The sequence below is a fragment of the Solanum verrucosum genome, unplaced genomic scaffold (genome assembly GCF_900185275.1).
Source record: "Solanum verrucosum unplaced genomic scaffold, falcon-dt-bn FXZP01000042.1, whole genome shotgun sequence".
Lineage (NCBI taxonomy): Eukaryota > Viridiplantae > Streptophyta > Magnoliopsida > Solanales > Solanaceae > Solanum > Solanum verrucosum.
Window position 1 is genome coordinate 463,491 of NW_026020230.1, and position 20,121 is coordinate 483,611.

Genomic DNA, 20,121 nt, shown 5'->3' on the forward strand with positions numbered 1-20,121 from the left:
TTCAACACATTTGTCGAATTCATATTTCATTCTTTGTAATCGAACTATTGATTTGATTCATAAAAGAAAACTGTAAAACAGAGTCTTGTTATTCAATGAAATGAAATATGAGTATTCATTAATCCATATTACTTGTTTCTTTGCTTCAAGTTTTGATTACCTATTTTTCTTTTTTGTTCGATTATCATATTATTTGTTCTTGTCAGTAGTCTTTTCTCCGTTACTTCCTTCGTAGCTTCTTAACTAATGTACTCCATTTTTATACATGTTTTAAAATATTTTACATGAATTGAGGTCTATGGAAACGGTTTCTCTACTTGTCTACCACCTATTAAGTTTGATCAAGTTTTCTGAAAGGTTAAAAATTTTACTTTTTCCGTTTCAATCTGTTTGACTTATTTTAACTCGTTACGGAATTTACGAAAATAATTAAGACTTTGAACTTTCTGATCTAAAATTAAGATATGTCAAATTTACCAAAATGTCATTTAATGTTGTGGTTTTTAATATGTCATGTGAAAAGTTATAATTAGAGAACTGCTGAAAAAAAGGAAAGAGACATACTTTTTAAAATGGATTAAAAAGGAAAATAAGTCCACTAAATATACACAAACCTTACACTAGTCCACTAACTTGTGGATGTAGAGAGGTTGTTTCCAATATAAAGAAGGAGTCAGTGAATAAAATATAGCAAGTAACACGTAAATAGTGCAAAGTGTACCAGAAAGACGCAAAACAACAATACAATAGTGCGATATTTGAAACACACTAAACAATAATAATACCACTAGTACAATGACAAACACCAACCACCCCAAACAAGACAAATACTACACTACCTTCTAACCTCTATCCTGATATGTGTCTTACACACCCTCCTATCTAAATTCATGTCCTTGGAACCTGAAGTTGGGTCATCTCTTGTCTTATCACTTCTCTCACCTCTGCCTCTTCTCGTACCCTCTATAACCTATTTCTCGCACCTCCTCATTGGTGCATCAGCGTAGGTCCTCTTCACATGTCCAAACCATCTCAGTCTTGCTTCCCTCATTTTGTTCACCACAAAAGTCACTCCCACCTTATTTAAATTTCGAAATCCTTAAAAGTGCTACAAAAATTAGGATAAAGGAGTACATTACTAGAGAATACACCCTTTTGCATCCCCATTCATACAATAACTGTATTTTGTAACTGGTTCTCCCGCCTTTTTTAGTAACTGAATTTTATTTACATATATAAGTAACCGCTCAGATTTGCTTCTTCTTCTTCAGAGATCCAAAATTTACAGAAGAAGAAGAAAAGTTCAATAACCAATTTTCCCTCTTTGGCTCTCCGTGAAAATGGCTCTAAGTCGAAATTGCAAAATTCGCATTTTTTTCATTTGCTTATTAATCGTGGGGTCGCTGTTTGCCATCCTTGGTAAGCATGGGGTCTCTGTTTTCTGCTCTTCTTTTTTGATTTTCATACATGGGGTTCTTTCTCTGTTCTTGAATTTTCAAATACTGATTGTTTTTTTTGTACTAAAATGATTTTACAGCGAGATTCAGAGTGTTTAAGAAACGTGGAAAACCCATTTCGGAATCAGCTCGTCCACCGTCAGTTTCACCAACACCGCCGCCGGTGAACGGCCTTACATTTGTACCACTGAGAAAATCGAACTTGAAGGTCAACAATGGCGGAACTGATATGCCAGAATCACTGAATCGTCACAGTCCAGTTCATCTCGGCTTTATGGCTCATCCACAGTCAGTTTCAGCAACACCACCGTCGGCATATCAACAGGCGAATGGCACTACATTTGTACCACTGAGAAAATCGAACTTGAAGGTCAACAATGGCGGAACTGATATGCCAGAATCACTGAATCGTCACAGTCCAGTTCATCTCGGCTTTATGGCTCATCCACAGTCAGTTTCAGCAACACCACCGTCGCCGTATCAACAGGCGAACGGTCCTACATTTGTACCAGGGAGAAAATTGAACTTGAAGGTCAAAAATGGCAGAACTGATATGCCGGATCTCTGAATCACAGTCCAGTTCATCTCGTATCGTCTCTGAAAGTTCAAGAAATGATGAATACTCAAATTGATTCAAGTTCAAGAAATCATATCTCATTCTTTGTTATGGAATTTCAACAAATGAGAAATACATTTGTCGAATTCATAGCTCATTCTTTGTAAACTGAAAAACAGAGTCTTGTTAGTCATTCAAATAAAATGAAATATGAGTATTCATTCATCTCTATTACTTCTCTCTTTGCTTCCATTTAGATTAATTATTCTTCTCTTTGATTCGATTATCGTAATATTTGTTGTTGTTAGTATTCTTTTCTTCACTATTTCCTTCATAGCTTTTTCATTAATGTATTCCCTTTCCATATGTGCTTTAAAATGTTTTTTGAGAGTCAAAATTACATGTATTTTGATTAATAATTTAAGATGTATAGTTTGTCATATTTATATGAGAAAGATTTCAACTTATAGTATTTTTCATATTATTTTCGAATATCTAAAATTTTAAATTTCTTATACTTTAATTTAGCTCTGAAAATTAGTTGAATCGACTCCCGTGATATGAATTGTGACAAGTTAAAAAAGGAATGGAGGGAGTCCTATCATTATTTTCTTTAAGTAACAATTTATATTACAATTTTTAATAAAAGGTGTATCGTAACACCACACCCTTTTTGGAATGTCTAAATTAATATATGGTATGACCTATTTGAATTGTTCAAGAGTGTATTTTAAGTTTTGAAATAAGCGAGTAGCCAAATAAAAGTTGGCGAAAGTTATTGCAAGTTTCTTTTTTAAGAGTTTCTCTAAAATTAGGTCAAATATCTCAAAGTTTTTCTCTCAATCTATAAAGATCTAGAGTGCCTACAACCTATCAAATTGAAGGCCTACGATTCTAGTTTTCAATCATAAATTATTCATCCGTACGACTTCATAACAGAGAATTATTCCTGTTTTCGCGAGACGATGCAAGCAGGTATGTGAAATGGGCCCAAGCCAGTGGAAACTTTATAAAGAATCATCTTCCTCATTTTTCTCGAAATTTTGTCCAAGAACTAGAATCCCTATATATATATATATACACACACACTCCCTCTATCCTTATTCATGTGATGCCCTTTTTATTTTAATTCGTCTGAAAAAGAATGTCACATTTTTTTATTTGACAACTATTCAATGGCACCATCCTCGTTTAAATCTTATTGGTTCTCACTTAATACTTTATTGTGAAGAAAAATCAAGTAAAAGTAAGTACTGGAATGACTTTAATAAAAGCAATTTGGTAAACTAATATAATTTCCCTTATTTCTCAATTTGCTAAAATGAACAAGTAAAATAAAATGAAAAAAATATTTTAAATCATTTATATTTATATATATTAAAATATCACCTAAATTAATACGGAGAGTACTTTGTTTGCATTGACATTGATAGAATAATGTCAATTAACAATTTTCACAGAAATGGAGCTGCAAGTTCAAGAAATGATGAATACACAAATTGATGTACTGAATTTGTCGAATTAAACTCAAAACTGAAAACAGAGAGTCTACATATTTCTCTACTGGAAGTATTCATTGATACTCAAAACTGATAACAGAGTCTTGATACAAATGAAATGAGTATTCATTCTTCCATATTACTTGTCTCTTTGCTTCCATTTTGATTACCTTTTATTCTTTTTCGTTCGATTATCATATTATTTTGTTCTTTTCTCTGTTACTTCCGTCGTAGCTTCTTAACTACTCCCTTTTTATACCTATTTTTAAATCTTTTACTTGAATTGAAGTCGATGAAAAAGTTGTAATTAAAGAGTTGCTGAAAAAAGATATAATAATTGATTCTTCTAAAATTTACTTTTTGATGGTCAAATTTATTTTTATCACTAACTTTCTTGTAAAAATTTATCATATATGTCACAATTTTTTTTACATTTATAAAAAATTACAATATATCTGGAAAGTAATTAATTTTTTTTACATTTATAAAAAATTACAATATATCTTTCACAAAAAAAAGAAAAAGAAAAATAAAAATAAGAATAAGAAACTCGAATAATGATAACTACAGAAGTAAAAAGAAGAAGTCATTTTTGAAAAGGATCAAATATACCCCAATAAAATATAATTAAAAAATATATTTTGGATTTACTTTTTTTCACTTTCATAAGATAAAAGTGTATACGTGAACCACTTTTGTAACCGCAAGGGTATATGTGAGTCATTTTTCTAACAGTAGGTGGGGGTAGGCATGGTATGACATATATCGAATTAACATACCATATCGAAATTTTCGATACTGTGATTTTGGTATTATGGTATACATTTTAAATTGTTTAGTATTCGATGATATTTGATATTTAGAAATAACATACTGAAATATCGAATACTATACCGAAGTATATAGTTACATAAATAACATACATTATTCTTATATACCCTACTAAATGAACTTAACCGTAAGAATTACATAGTGTAATACACTAGTATTTGAACAAATTAGTTATTTAACTAACTATAACTACCCATATAACTCCTCAAAAGATATAGTAATTGATTCTTCTAAAATTTACTTTTTGATGATCAAATTTATTTTTTTCACTAACTTTCTTGTAAAAATTTATCATATATGTCACAATTTTTTTTACATTTATAAAAAATTACAATATATCTGGAAAGTAACTAATATCTGGAAAGTAATTAATTTTTGAAACTCAAATAATGATAACTACAGTCTACAAAAGTAAAAAGAAGAAGTCATGTGAGTCATTTTTGAAAAGGATCAAATATACCCCTATAAAAAAAAATTAAAAAAAATATTTTGGATTTACTTTTTTTCACTTTCATCAGATAAAAATGTATACGTGAACCACTTTTGTAACCGCAAGGGTATATGTGAGTCATTTTTCTAACAGTAGGTGGGGGTAGGCATGGTATGCCATATATCGAATTAACATACCATATCGAAATTTTCAATACTGTGATTTTGGTATTATGGTATACATTTTAAATTGTTTAGTATTCGATATGATATTTGATATTTAAAAATAACATAATGAAATATCATATACTATATCGAAGTATATAGTTACATAAATAACATACATATATATTATACATTATTCTTATATACCCTACTAAATGATCTTTAACCGTAAGAATTACATAGAGTGTAATACACTAGTAAGAATTGGCGCCCATTTGAACAAATTATTAATTTAACTATAACTAGAATATATATAACATCTAACTCCTCACATAAGAATCACATATCCCATTTTTACAGAAAAAAAGTGAAGAAAACTGATGATTGATTGAAGATGTTGACGAAATTGTTGTTATGGAAGGAGAGAATGGACGAATGCGTGTTCAACTGTTTTTACTGGTGGACTGAATCTGTTGATGATCATCCAATGGATAAATAACAATTTTCACAGAAATGATGAATACTCAAGTTGATTCAAGTTCAAGATATGATGAATACACAAATTGTTCAAGTTCAAGAAATAATGAATACTCAAATTGATACGTATTTTTGTACTGAATTTGTCGAATTAAACTCAAAACAGAGAGTCTACATATTTCTCTACAAGTAAACTCAAAACTGATAACAGAGACTTGATTCAACTTGTCTCTTTGCTTCCATTTTGATTACCTTCAATTATCTTATTATTTATCGTTGTTAGTATTCTTTTCTCCGTTACTTCCATTGTAGCTTCTTCATTAATGTATTCCCTTTTCATATGTGCTTAAAAATGTTTTATTTGAATTGAAGTCGATGAAAAAGTTATAATTAAAGAGTTGCTAAAAAAAAAGAATGAAGTCATTGCCAACGTATTCGATTTTCATACTAGTTGTTGATCTACCGTTAGTTTCTTCATTGCAACGCATCCAATCTTCATAGCCAACTCCTTTATTTTCAACTTCTCGCTGATCCTTCTCCAAACAATTTCCTCAATCTCACTGTCATTCATGTTATCAAGTATCCCGTCCGTCCCAACCATCAATGTAGCGATAAATGAATTCTTCATAAGCTCTCTCGCATATATTGTTGGAAAAGGCAAACACAAAATAAATGTGCACGACAGGGCAATAATGGAAGAAAATTCAAGTCAAAACTACAAGATAGCACCAAAAACTAGAGAAATAAAAGAATCACCAAATATGCAACTATTGTTCACGAGCAAAAATATGGAGCTACAGGACTCCAAATCACCCTCTATCAGTTCCCAATCAAAGATAAGTTGAAAGGAACAAGCTGTCCCAAAATCAGCTCAATTGGATAAGAAACGAAGCGGGAATCGCAATTTAAAATTGGCTGCTAGGGCTTGTGCGAAAATCTGCACTCTCTCACTTTTCTCCTGCTCTCAATCTCTTGTGATTCTTTCAAAATAAGACCTAAAAGAAAGTCTTACATATGCACCATAATATTGGGGTTATGAGCAAAAGTGGGCAAAATTTATCCACAAAGGAAAGGAGTGAAACCCAATACCTTGGACTTTTATTTATTCACATAGAAAGGAAAAAAGACACAAAACCCAACATATTTATGACTATATTTTACTTCATTCATTATATTTCTCTTTTTATAATTTATTTTATTTATTCCTTTTATTTTCTTTGTGTTTCCTTTTGATTTGACTTCAAATTTCTTATATTTAAAATAATTTAATTTCAGACAAATATCAAAATAAGTGAAAAAAATCAAATAAAACATTAAAATAAAAGTATACTTTCTTAAAAAAATATTATTATTATCATTTAAATATACACGTAACTTTTTAAAAATAATTAGAAGTTGAAAAAAAAGGAAAGAATTGGCGCCTTCCCCATTTTAACAAATTAATAACCGACTTTTAATTAACAAGTAGAGTCGATATAAAATCTCACTCCTCACATAACGATTGCATATCCCCTGTTTTTTGTACAGAAAAAAAAAATCAACGAAGAGAATGGCTGAATGGATTTACATGAAATTGTTATTGTGGAAAGAGAGAATGGATGAACGGATTTTCGATTGGTTCGCTGATGCTGATACTGATACTGTTGCTGATGAATCCCGTCGCGCAAGGTTTATGGAAGATATTTGGGTCGCCTACTTCATTCTTATTCTCTTCACTTTCCTCTTCCTCGCCTTTCTTGTCGGCTTTTTAGTCGCACTCACACAAGGTATATATGCTTCATTATTAGTATGTTCCCCTGTTTCTGAATGATTCTTCTTTCTCTTTTTGTTGATTTCTTGGTACTAATTTAACGATACACTGGTTCTGGTGCAGCTAAAAATGTTATTATTGGGTTCACTAAACACATTACAAAGTATGAATTACGAAGCAATTCGGTAAACATAATAAAGTTTTTCTTTATTACTTAAACTTCTTATCCAATCAAACGATGTCACATAAACTAGACGAATAGGGTAATAGAAATTCTCTCAATTTACTAAAATGAACAAGTAAATATACTTTATTTTTTAAGAATTCAGCAATCACACACCTATCTACATTTTTAAAAAAGTCGTTAAATATAATTGCATACATATGCTATAATGCAATTGTATAACTGATTTTAACAAAAACTTGGCACGTGAAAAGCCAATAACAAGGTCTCCCGCCTTTTTAACTAACTGAATTTTATTTACATAAGTAACCGCTAAATTTTGCTTCTTCTTCTTCTTCTTCAGAGATCCAAAATTTACAGAAGAAGAAGAAAAGCTCAAGAACAACTTTCATGAAAATGGCTCTACGGATGTCTGTTGTTGTTACCATTGCCACGTTTCTCTTCTTACTCTACCTTTTGATTTACACCAGTATTTTTGGTAAGCATGGGATCTGAATTTCTCTGTTTTTTGTTCTTCTTTTTTTTTTGATTTTGTTGAGTTTCATACATCTCTGTTCATAATCTGAAGTTAAGAATCTTTGATTTGAATGTTTTTACAGTGAGAATGATGCAAAACTTGATCTCTGTTCATGATCAGAAGTACGACTTGGATCTCTATCTGAAAACAGAGTACAAAACTCCACTGAGAAATTCCAACAATGGAGGAACTGAAATCCTTGAATCATGGAATCAAAGTCGATTTCATCTCGTCTCTTTGGCATCAACACTGGGAAAATCGAACTTGAAGGTCAACAATGGCGGAATTGATGTGCCGGAATATCTGAATCACAGTTCAATTCATCTCATCTCTTTCGCATCAGTTTCACCAACACTGCCGCCTACATTTCCACCACCAACGCCGTCGTTCTCAACCACATCAACGTCATCACCTCCGCCGCCGTCGCTAACACAGCGCCAAATCCAAGAACAGCAACTGAATAACATCTTAGAGGCATTAATCGGAGCAGGGGATTTCGTGGGGTGGGCTAATTTGTTATCTTCAGCAGATTTATCATCTCTTCCACTCACCGCCACCTTCTTCATCCCTGGAAAAACCGCCATGGCAAATCATCAAACAGTTGGTGTGCAAAACTTAGACCCATTATTAATCGCTTATCACATAATCCCACAACGCCTCTCTTTCTCCGATCTCCGACAGCTCAAACCCAACACACGAATCCCAACTCTTTTGCCTTCTAAATTCATCATCGTCACCAACAATTCTTTATCCAATTTCACCATTGATGGGTCTCAAATCACATACCCAGATCTATACGTAAATCTTGCTTTCACATTTCATGGGGTCGATAAAATTCTTGAGTACTCTGTTAATAATGCTGAACCCCTGTTATCTCCTCCTGTTGAAAGTCCACCAATACCTGATGCGCCTAGTCCACCATTAAAGCCGAAATTTCCACCATTTTTTCCTGCAAGAGGAAGAGGGTTTATTGATGGGTCTGATTCAAATATTCCATTTTCCATTGAGAAATTGATGGTTTTTTTGAGTGTTAGTATCTTTTTGCTGCAGTGATGAAGATCAATGTACTGAGTAACTGGTTCACTGCTCTGTTTTTTTTTTCTTGAATCAGCTCTGTTATGGTGAATTCATGAAGAAATGAGAAACTTTAGCAAGATTGAAACTTTTTTAGTTTTAATTCTGTCTGTTTTGCTTAATTGCATAGTTAATGTTCTATTATGTGATTAAGTTAGCAAACAATGTGCCTAGATGTATAAGTTTAGTTGCAAAACGTTATACCTCGAGTAATTTATAACTCACGAGTGATTATTTATAAGACATGATTTAATTCCTACAAAATTTATGCCGATAAAGACATGAGTTCAATTTGTGAACATAGCTTATTCCAAAAACTTTTGATAAACAAAGTAAAAGTTCTCTAAATTCATGCCTTATAAATTTAGATCACAATTAAGGATATTTTGATTCCCAAAATTTGAGTAAATGAGCAAAATGAACAAAAATCAAAGACCACTCTCATACATTGGCTATAGAAAATAATAATTAGTTTTTTCAAAATAAAATTACTACATATTTTAAAACTAAATAAGACTATTTTAATTACAATAATTAAAAATTAAAAATATCTAAAAAAAAAATATGTTTGACTCTCAAAATTTAGACAAGTCATATAAATTTGGCAGAGGGAGCACAAAATAGATGTGTTGGCTTTGGTAACATAAATTGTTAGTATTTTTTCTTTTAAGGCAAACAACACAAATCCCGCTATTTTAAGAGATAATTACATAAACTTTTACCTAATTTGCAATATTACGTTCCTTACCATACTTTAGGCCTCAGATATTGTATCTGCCTCTTCTAGATACATGAATCTCGGATACATAGAGTCAGAATTATGTGTAATTTGTTTTAGATACATTGTATCTACATGAATTCACATGTATTTAACTCTCTCGCTCGCCTCTTTCCTATCTCACTCTCCACTACCCCCCCCCCCCCCTCCCTATGTATCTGTATTTCAGAATGTATCTGACATTCTATATGCATGTATATAATGTGATTTACATGTATCTGGGATACAAAGAATATCCCGCTTGCCCTTTTTTGTATTTTAGTGTATCTGGCAGCAAAAACACATATATCTAGGTGTATATGACTTTAAATATGATAGAAAAATATTATTTAGTGAAATAATATGTAATTATTTTAAACTATTCCGAGAATTAATAAATATGTCATAAGTATTTGTATAATTCGATAATTTTTCCATTTTTTTTTTGTAAAAAGAGTAAAGGAATAAATCATTATGGGCCCGTCCCGTTTTAGACTTTATGAGCTCACAAGCCCAAATTCCATCCAAGCTAGCTGGATCTGAATAACTGCTTTGCTTTCACTTTCGGAAAATTACTCCGGCGAACTCTTTGGAAAATTACTCCGGCGAACAAATGGAATCATCATCACTGCTCTTCAACCAGCTCAAGGTTTCAAAATTTCGATGTTATTTTCTCAAAAGTTGTTCATTTTCACATCTTGCTTAAAGACTAACTGCTTGATTACTGTCTGAAATCCGAAAAAAATCAGGCAGCAGAGCCATTTTTCTTACTAGCGGGTCCAAATGTGATTGAATCCGAGGATCACATTCTTTACATGGCCAAACACTTGAAGAATATCACTTCCAAGTAACTTTCTCATCTCTCTTACAGTGTCATATGTGATTTTGGGATGTATTTAGTTGTTTTACAAGTGGATTTTGCAGTTTTATGCATTTCACCAGTTTAGCTCTAAGAATGGTATTTGATCGTATGGTCCAATTTGAGATTCATTAGTGTTGTTTTTCATTATGAATTTAGTGGACATAAGAATTGTGAAATTTGAAAAAAAAAGTAATATTTGCTTTCAAGTTGGAATGGTATTTGGAAAGTGGAGTTGTTTTTGGACATGTATACAAATTAGAGTTGTTTTTGAGTAGTTGTGAGTGATTTGGAGTTAAAAATATGATTTTTGGAGTTTTTCGATTCCGGAAAATTGTAACAATTCTGTCTCCAAACAGTTTTGCTGGAAACATCCATGGCCAAACAGGCACTTAATGATTGAGTTATCTTTTTTTTTAATAGACTTGGGTTGAAGTTTGTGTTCAAGTCGAGCTTTGACAAGGCTAATCGAACCTCGTCTAAATCATTCCGTGGTCCTGGCTTGGCTGAAGGCTTGAAGGTATAAAAGTGCCATTACTTTGCTGGAAACATCAGGCACTTTAATTTCTGGAAGGATATCACAATACTTTGGTTTCATGTTGGTTTTTTGAACTCCTATATCAGTTTTAGAAATATGTATATTGTGAATGAAGGTCTTTAATCCTTCTTCTCTTGTGATATAATTTTGCAGCCTGGCTTAATATGCTATATTCCATCTCATGTATGAATTCCACTATTACATAAACCCTTCCAGCATATAACTAATCACTTTTCCTCCTTTGTTGCAGATCCTTGAAAAGGTGAAAACAATATATGATGTACCCATTGTTACTGATGTTCATGAATCTATTCAGGTAAAATTTGTTTGCATATGTTGGTGGCACTCTGCCATTTATAATTAAAATTCTTGTGGTGATATTCTGTTTGATTGGGGAATTTGATGATCTAATTCAATATTCACTTAGGAAATTATGTTACTTCGGTAAATAAATTGTGCATTATTTTTTCTTCTCATCCATTCTTATTCCTCTTAAGTTTATTGGCCAACTTAAGGTTTTTCCATTCCACAAATACTTTTTTTTGTATGATATTCCTCATTTCCGACTATTCTGAGAATGTCATGGATGTTCTGTTCTATGGTTGGAGAAGATTACAAAAGCTTAGTGTGTTGTTGGTTGTACGGACTCTTAATTTGTCAGAAACATATTATGCAAAAAAATAAGTTCGGGTATCCGTGTAATGTGATATTTTCAGTTCATTTATCCATTTTGTATATCAGCGCATCATTGAATATTGGTGGTCCAGAAGTAGTTTCCCTTCCAATATGAACTGCATCTAACAGTGTTTTTTCAGTGTGAAGCTGTTGGCCGGGTTGCAGATATAATTCAAATTCCTGCTTTCTTATGTAGGCAGGTTATAATCTTCATTTTCAGAAAGATATTGTGACTTTTTCTGCCCAAATTTTAAATACATTTCTCAGGAAGCAGCCATATTGATCTATTTTTTGGCTTTTTATGACAGACCGACCTACTTGTTGCAGCTGCCAAGACTGGAAAAGTTATTAACATTAAGAAGGGCCAGTTTTGTGCTTCTTCAGTAAGTAACTTTCCTTTTTTTTTTTTTTTTTTTTTTTTAATTAGATCTATCAGTAAGTAACGTTCCTCTTTTCAGTTTCTTTTTAGCTCTCCTTTCACTTGCCCTTGTCAAAACAGTGATAAATTTGTGTCCTTTATCTTGGATTCACTCGTGGGTTTCATATTCTGTCTGTTTTTTTACTTATGCTACAATGTTCTCAGGTGATGTTAAATTCTGCTGAAAAAGTGAGATTGGCTGGAAATCAAAATGTCATGGTGTGTGAGAGAGGAACAATGTTTGGCTATAGTAAGTTTTCTTCAGTTTGTTTCTTCTTATTAATTTTTTCTAGTTGGATGGAAGCAAGTCTCTGAGAAGTTATTTTCAGTTTTTTTTTTTTTTTTAATCTGGAAAGGAAGGTATTGAAGATTTACAAGTACATTGTGAATAATTTTCTGCACTGATCTTCTAATGGGCAATGCTAAGCATAGGATAAATGAACTCGGTGTTCATGAAAGGTGCATAAAAGGTCAGATGCAAAATGATTCTGGGGTGGGGACCTAGTGTAGACAGAAGCAAATCCATTATTCGTTTTAAGTCGAGCAATAAGTGGAGTAATTCCTGATATAACAGTAAAGGCAAGACGTTTAGGTGGATGGGGTGGATATTACTCTTATCTGTAGGACCTTCACAACGCATAGCTGTTCCCAAACTCGGTAAGGAGGAGTCTTACCGTAAGTATTTAAATCTAACATATATTATTTGACTCTGCAGATGACTTGATTGTAGATCCACGGAACTTTGAGTGGATGAGGGAGGCCAATTGCCCTGTTGTAAGAGTCTTATTTGTCACTGTATTTTATTATTACATTCCCAGATAAAATAACTGGAGGAATCCACTTATTCTATACATAGATATTTGTTTTTGGATGTCCTTTTTCTCATTTACATTCTTATATCTCAGGTTGCTGATATAACTCATTCATTACAACAGCCTGCAGGCAAAAAGGTGCATTGTTCTTTTACCCTTCCTTAGAGAGTACTGAAAATCTTTAGAGGAGTCTTTGATATGTTATGCACTGATAAATTGGAAAGAAAAGGAGAAACTATTCTAGTTTACCATAGCAGATCAGTAATGGATATGTGCAGTTTATTGACAGCATAAGCATTCACTTTGAGTCCATGACTATGACTCGTGGAGTTTAATTAGTTTGAAGCTTTTTAGGTTTAATTAGCAGAAATTCCTTCTTCCATATCATGTTAGACACATCTGTGTACAGAATCAACCCCTAATTGCCTATCTTCTCTTTCATTATGACATCATCCTGACTTTGTGCTGTTTGTATCTTTCAAGCCTCAGAATCAACTGTTAATAATTTATTTCAACTATTAACCAGTAGCCAATTCAACGTTCTAAGATCATGAGTTCAATCGCATAATCCAGACCATTTCTAGGATCTAGTGTTAAAGTTTATTCTATGTCAATGAATTGAAGTTCTGCATTCTTGTACAGCTGGAAGGTGGTGGTGTTGCTAGTGGCGGTCTTCGTGAATTAATTCCTTGTATTGCCAGGACAGCTGTTGCTGTGGGAGTAGATGGAATATTTATGGAGGTATAAAAGAGCATCTGGTATTTGTAAAGTTGCAATCTGCTTGCACTTCTTGTTTAAGAAAAAGATATTTACTCCTTGCTTAAGAGGAGAGTGAAAGGAACTGGAGAGTTGGAATCAAAATGCGGTGATATTACTTTAGCTGGTGCATTCATTCAAAAGAAAAACTTTCAAGCCTTCTTGAGATTCCTGAACTTTTAGGATATCCGTTTTGTCAAAACTTGCTTTAATTTTCTGCTGAACTCATTCTCAAAAAAAAATCTGCTCAACTGAATCAGAGATATTTTTCATTAGGTGCACAATGATCCTCTGAGTGCTCCAGTTGATGGTCCAACACAGTGGGTAAGTTACACGCAAACTATATTATATGTTGAGACTTTTGGGACATCCTCTTTTTTTCCCTTAAAATGAAACTGTGGCATTCTGATTTTAGCTATTAATTTGATCAATGCTTTGTATTGACTCAGCCTCTGCGTCATCTGGAGGAACTACTAGAAGAGCTTGTTACGCTTGGTGTAAGTCAATTTCTGTTTAGCATGAATTGCATATTTGACACTCTTTGTTGCATAAATAAATGAAGCTAAGCTTCCAAGTACCAACAGTTGTAGAAGATATAGGGAGACTGTTAAGGTGCTATGGTATATCCAAAACACTGGGCGTTTGAGTAGGTTGTGTTAAGCTATAGCAGGCATATTTGGTGCTTGAAGTATATGACATAGGAGGGAAAAGATAGGAGAAATGCATAAAAGAGTAGGTTAATCAAAATTTTGTATTTCCTAGTTTTCCTCTTCTATATTTTTTTCTTTTTAATTTTTTCTTATGTCATTTATCCAAAACATTTGCTAATTTTTCTTTATTTCAATTATGTTTTTTGTTTTCCTAATTCCTCTAACCTAATTAATAAGTAGTCTGTAGTTGCCAATTTTAGCATCTTCTGTTGCCTGTTGACCCTAGAATGATGCCGGTGTGGATGCTATGGTCTATACCAGAGTTGAAGAGGGTTGTTAGGAGATGTAGATGTAGTTCCCTGTTCCACAAGGGTATTTCCAAGACTATAATTTTGGAACATCTGGCTACTTTGCAGTGGAGTTGAATGCTCATTTGATGTGCGTTTTAACCAAATAACTTGGTGAAGTTTAAGTTGGACAATTGTCTCTCTTAAATGGCACTTTAATGCAGATATCAAAGCATTAATGCATGCCCCTCGTCTCCCCACAGGTTGTCTTTGCGAAAGCAGCGCCAGAAAATAAATATACTCCCTCTATTTCATTTTACTTGGCCCTTATACCAGAAATAGATGTTTCATTTTACTTGTCCATTTCAGAAATCAAGAGAGTTTTATCACTTTTTTCCCATATTACCCTTAGTATTAAATAGCTACATAAAGTAGTAGTCAAATTTAAAGTTCTAAAGCATCATTAATAAGGTTAGTTTAGTAAAAATATACCTCTAATTATAGCTTTCTTAAGGAATGTGTCAGGTCAACATGTGCCAAGTAATAGAAATGGAGGAAGTAGTTGGCAAAGTGATATATTAATTGTTATTAGAATACTATAAATGAAAAAATGACAGCTCGATATGAAGCATCCCGCACTCATGCAGGGTTGAAGGACTGCACACCAAGGGGGTGTACTGTACAAACCTGCCATGACACAAGCATCATTGGTTGGTTCCACAGTTCGAACCCATGATCTCTAGGTCACACGGAGACAAGTTAACAATTGTCCAAGGCTCCCTTTCATGAAAACATGAGTAAAACTCATAAAAGTTGCCTTTCTGAAAACTTTTGGATTTTACAGAAAAAATCAGTGAATTAAAACAATAAATAGATGTTGGTAAATACAAGGAACAAAGAAATCAAACTACTTAATGGTGGTATATGTTGTCATTTAGCTTATGCTTCTAGCATTTTTTGTATATCTCTGTGTTCCTTTCTTCCAAGCACTTAGCAGTTATTCTTTTTTTTTTTTTTCCTGATATCACATTTCTTACAGAGAGTTAGCAAGGGGAAGCAGCAGTTCAAAATTGATCTCACTCCATTTTGTGATTAGGGCACAGAAGTTTGGCTATCAGTAAGCAATATTCTAACCCATAAACTATACATTATGTGTTCAAGCTCATAGCAGTTGTACTTGACCAGTTGAACTTATGTTGCAGTTTATGATTTACATTATACTTTATGTAGTGTTTTTTCTTACTACTTCTGGGAAATGAATTGGTTTTATCTAGTCCATGATTCATATATTAGTTTCTGATCTGGATATTCTGATAGTTCACTTTGTTGACAAACTACCTGTCTAACATAGATGAGAATGTTTTCTTGAGCCCTATGAACTTGTTAGTTGTAAACCTTGACATCATTAATCTCTCAACTTCCATATTCTTATCCTTAATATCAATGTTAACCAGATGATTCTGCAGAGAAGATGTCTCCAGTCGTTTTAGCTTACATGTGGTGATGAGCTTCCTGCATTTTTAGTTTGCTACTTTGAAGATATTACACAGCGTGTATTCGTTACTATACTGAACATTATTAAATTTTCACTGTTTATTGTAATTTGATCCAAGACCGATTCATTGGTGAGAGTTGTAACATTTCCAGTGCATTTAGAATGCTAAAAATGCTCTCTTTGGACTTCCTTTAGAACCTTTCGGTACCATATGTTACACCTTTGTAAGAAATTCATGCTATTTAACTTACACTGTGATTTCATTCAACTTCTGTTGTTGTTGAGGAAGTATTCCTTCTATGCATTCGATTGAGATGCAACAGTTGCTAGCTGAAACTCATGTTATCGTATTATCAGTCTCCAAAACAGATATTGCCACAGCTGTTAGCTTTGTTTGTGAGAGAGGAATTGGTGCAAGAGAATGCCTTGCTAGTCTTTACTTGCACAAAAAAATAAGACATATAGAATGTGATTTCAAGGCAAAATAGCCTATATAATCTATAATATGTCATCTGATTTGGTAACAGATTTCACTTGTACAAAAAGTTACAATGGTGTAAATTAGTGTGGTGTTTACACAGGGAGTATATTGAATGATTCAGGTGTTGCAATTTCATTTTATACTTCCAATGTTTGGATAGTTTCTATGGCCTAAAAAGCGAACTACAGATGAACTAGAAAAAAATAAAGTAAAGCCTCTCTCCCTAACAGCTACAATTCACTGATTTCACCATCTCTGCAACTGCCTACCCACATGTACAAATTTGACTTTGAGTTATTGTTTGATGGTAAAACACCACAACAATCCCTCCTTGGAGACTGCACCAGAAGAAAAATAAAAGATCCAGTAAAAACATTATACGAAAAGGTGTTATAGTCGATATGCACAAATTGATCTGGACACCATACGACAAATGTATGTATAGAAGTGTTAAAAATTGTACCTTTTGCCATCTGTTGTTATCTGGTCTTTTCAACAAAACAATGCTGTTGATATTCTCAGGTGACTCAATTTTCCATCTGCAAGAAGGTGAAGACTCTCTATGTCTATAATAAATCCCAATAATCTGATTTCTCGAATGATCAAATTTCGCGGTGTTCATGTAATACACAAAAGGTTTCTGGCAAGGGTGTTTTGTAACAGGCCTAGTGTTGAATGCATAAGCAGTGTAATCTGCTCTTCTGTACCAATTGAGAAATGTCCTTGAAGGCATTTCAAGTTCTCTAGGTGAAACATTTCCTCTAATTATCTGAACAACATAGCCCCATGACACTGAAATTGACCAATATCTCTCTTTGTCATAGCAAATTGATTGTTGCATTAGGTTAGCTGAGTCGAGTTTCGATGATTCAAATAGGCGTTGGAGACCGTTAACCCTGGAAATTCCTGGGAATATTGGGTCTACTACATCAAGATGATGAAGTGAGACTAGTGGTGTTACTGGATGTGCTCCCAATAGGCCTAGTAAGTTCCCATATACATCATACTATACTACCACAAACAAAACAAAACAAAAAAAAAATCATCAATTTCAACCAATGCTTTAGGGTACTTATAATTCTATGTAGCTCGGACTTTCCAAAATGTAAGTAATACTTTTGGAGATCCGACATACATTTGATGATATTTTCTAAGAGTGAGCAACATAGCATATGAGTTATCATCCATAAGTTCCCATGTATACATTATACTATACTACCACAAACAAAACAAAAAAAGATCATCAATTTCAGCCAATGTTTTAGAGTACTTATAATCTATGTAACTCTGATTCTCCGATAATACAGTTGTATGAACTTGTATCCGTGTTGGATTCTCAAAAAATACAATTTTTTCAAAGGATTCAACATATGCCAGACAACTATTTTAAAGAGTTTGAGCAACATAGCCTATGACTTACGATAAAGTCAAAATGTATAAGAATTGAGTTTAACTTATAATCAATGTTGCTTGACCCGTGTTGTATTTTCAAGAAATGCACAACTTTTTAGAGGATCTAACACGCATCCAACAAATAAATTATTGAAGTGTCGGGGGAACATAACAATCGATAATTGAGTGATTTTTTTGTTACAAGATAAAAGAAAGGTGACTTTATTCCATTTGCCATATAATTATGTGATCATATGTTTCATTTGCACATGGGATCTATGCTCCTATATAGATAGGTAAACTCAAATGTCCAAATAAAACAAGTATATCAATCAATTGATAGAGAATTTCAAGTCACCTAAATGATAACTAATTAAACATAACTATTTATGATTTACGAAATTAATAACCTACTATGATACGTAAACTTACATCGATCGATAGTGTAAAAATTCTTTATATTGTCAGTATAAATAAAAATTTTACCTGATGAAATCCGCGTTCTTTTGTAAGTGGTACACCAAGTTCAGCCATACAAGCTTGAACTCTATCATCACTTCCATATAATCCAGGATATCTTTGTATACAACTATCTTGCATTTTTTCTAACTCTTTTGCCAATGGATAACTAATTGCAAATCCACCACCACCATAAGCCATTGAATATGAAAAAAAAATATTTTGTACATGACTTTCTGAAGAGCTACCAATATAGTAATATTGGTTATGATCATATTTTGATAAAACCCTAACTACATTTTCCACAAAAAATACTGTATCATCATCCCCCATCACGAACCATCTCACGTCTTTCAAACCCAACCTTAACGTCTCTGAAACAACCCTAGATATCCTTAGAGCCGATCTTCTCCCTTGTCGATTCGTGTAATGAAAATTTGTAGTGTCATCTGAAAAAAAAAGGATCAATACTTGTATATAATAAATAAATATACTACATTAAAAAATATTTACCATTTATAGCAATAACATTTTTTTTTCACTTGATCACTTTTAATACATTTATAATACATATTACAAAGAACAATTTATTATTCACATATAATACAAGTTTTATTGATGGATAATACATTTATCACACATTTTAATACACTTATAGTACAAACAATCATAATATATTTAGAAAAACAGTTATAATCCATATATATTGCATACATAATTCACTTTTAATACATATTGTAGATTTAACATAGTATTGCTATGTATTGCTATAAATGGTAATAAATAAAAAGTATTGCTAAAATCAGTAATTATTTATTTAAAAGGTACCCAATGTTCAACTCATGAACTCATCATTTTTGACATATAGAGTTTACAAAAAGTATAATAATTTCAACGATAAAAACCTAAAGATCGAAACATCGATATCAGAAAACAAATAAAAACAAACATGTCATCGCGATCACCTGAAATCCTAATATCAGGTAGGGCTTCATTGTTATTAATTTTGACATTTTCATCTAACCAAACAACACCTCTTGTCTCTCCTGGTTTCCACCATAACTTAATATACTCTTTCCTTTTATCCCACAAAATCGACGATCCAGCTATCCCAAACACAACATGTTTGAGCTTAGTTTCCTCTTCTTTTTTTCGAACATTTTTATAATATTCATCATTTTGTTTGTTTTTTTCTTCATCTTGAAGAGTGAACGTAGACGTGTTATTATTCGTCGAAAGATGATCAACTTCATCAATATTGGAAGAACAATCATCATTGTTAAGAATGTAATTTGTGGAGTAAATAAGATAAATGATTAATATTAAAACGAATAACCAAGTTATGAAATTCCGTTGAGAACGTTGAGAAGCACTCATTATAATTATTATGAAGAGATTAATTAAAATGGTTGAGTTTGTTTACAATAATTCATGATGGAGAAGAAAATTGGTGAGTAAGAGACATAATCGGATTAATTTTTTGAAGTTTGTTAGAGGAATGAATAAATCTACACGATGCGCAGATAATATTAAATTAAAAATTATAGTAACAAGAGTGATTTGTTATGTGAGTAGTTTGAACATGTTAAATTATATTTATCTA

The 20,121-nt window shown here is 32.5% G+C and overlaps 3 protein-coding genes across 3 annotated transcripts; 2 read left to right on the forward strand and 1 right to left on the reverse strand.

Annotated features, from left to right (window-relative positions):
• The first annotated feature begins 6,963 nt into the window (after positions 1–6,963).
• Positions 6,964–9,018, forward strand: LOC125831991 (uncharacterized). The gene is made up of 3 exons (XM_049511118.1): positions 6,964–7,180; positions 7,692–7,826; positions 7,948–9,018. The coding sequence occupies exons 1-3, from the start codon at positions 6,964–6,966 to the stop codon at positions 8,916–8,918; spliced, it is 1,323 nt and encodes a 440-aa protein (XP_049367075.1). The 3' UTR covers positions 8,919–9,018.
• Positions 9,019–10,189: 1,171 nt separating this feature from the next.
• On the forward strand, positions 10,190–16,454 carry LOC125831929 (2-dehydro-3-deoxyphosphooctonate aldolase 1). The gene is made up of 14 exons (XM_049511046.1): positions 10,190–10,345; positions 10,446–10,543; positions 10,979–11,075; positions 11,344–11,409; positions 11,909–11,968; positions 12,077–12,151; positions 12,352–12,436; positions 12,902–12,960; positions 13,092–13,136; positions 13,641–13,739; positions 14,031–14,078; positions 14,204–14,251; positions 15,731–15,808; positions 16,146–16,454. Exons 1-13 carry the CDS (start codon positions 10,310–10,312, stop codon positions 15,785–15,787), a joined length of 873 nt encoding a protein of 290 aa, XP_049367003.1. The 5' UTR covers positions 10,190–10,309; the 3' UTR covers positions 15,788–15,808; positions 16,146–16,454.
• A 410-nt stretch (positions 16,455–16,864) lies between these two features.
• Positions 16,865–19,895, reverse strand: LOC125831943 (uncharacterized). Its single transcript, XM_049511065.1, has 4 exons — positions 19,484–19,895; positions 18,546–18,967; positions 17,131–17,673; positions 16,865–17,005 (listed from the first exon to the last, which is right to left on the reverse strand). Exons 1-4 carry the CDS (start codon positions 19,893–19,895, stop codon positions 16,898–16,900), a joined length of 1,485 nt encoding a protein of 494 aa, XP_049367022.1. The 3' UTR covers positions 16,865–16,897.
• Between the last annotated feature and the right edge of the window lie 226 nt (positions 19,896–20,121).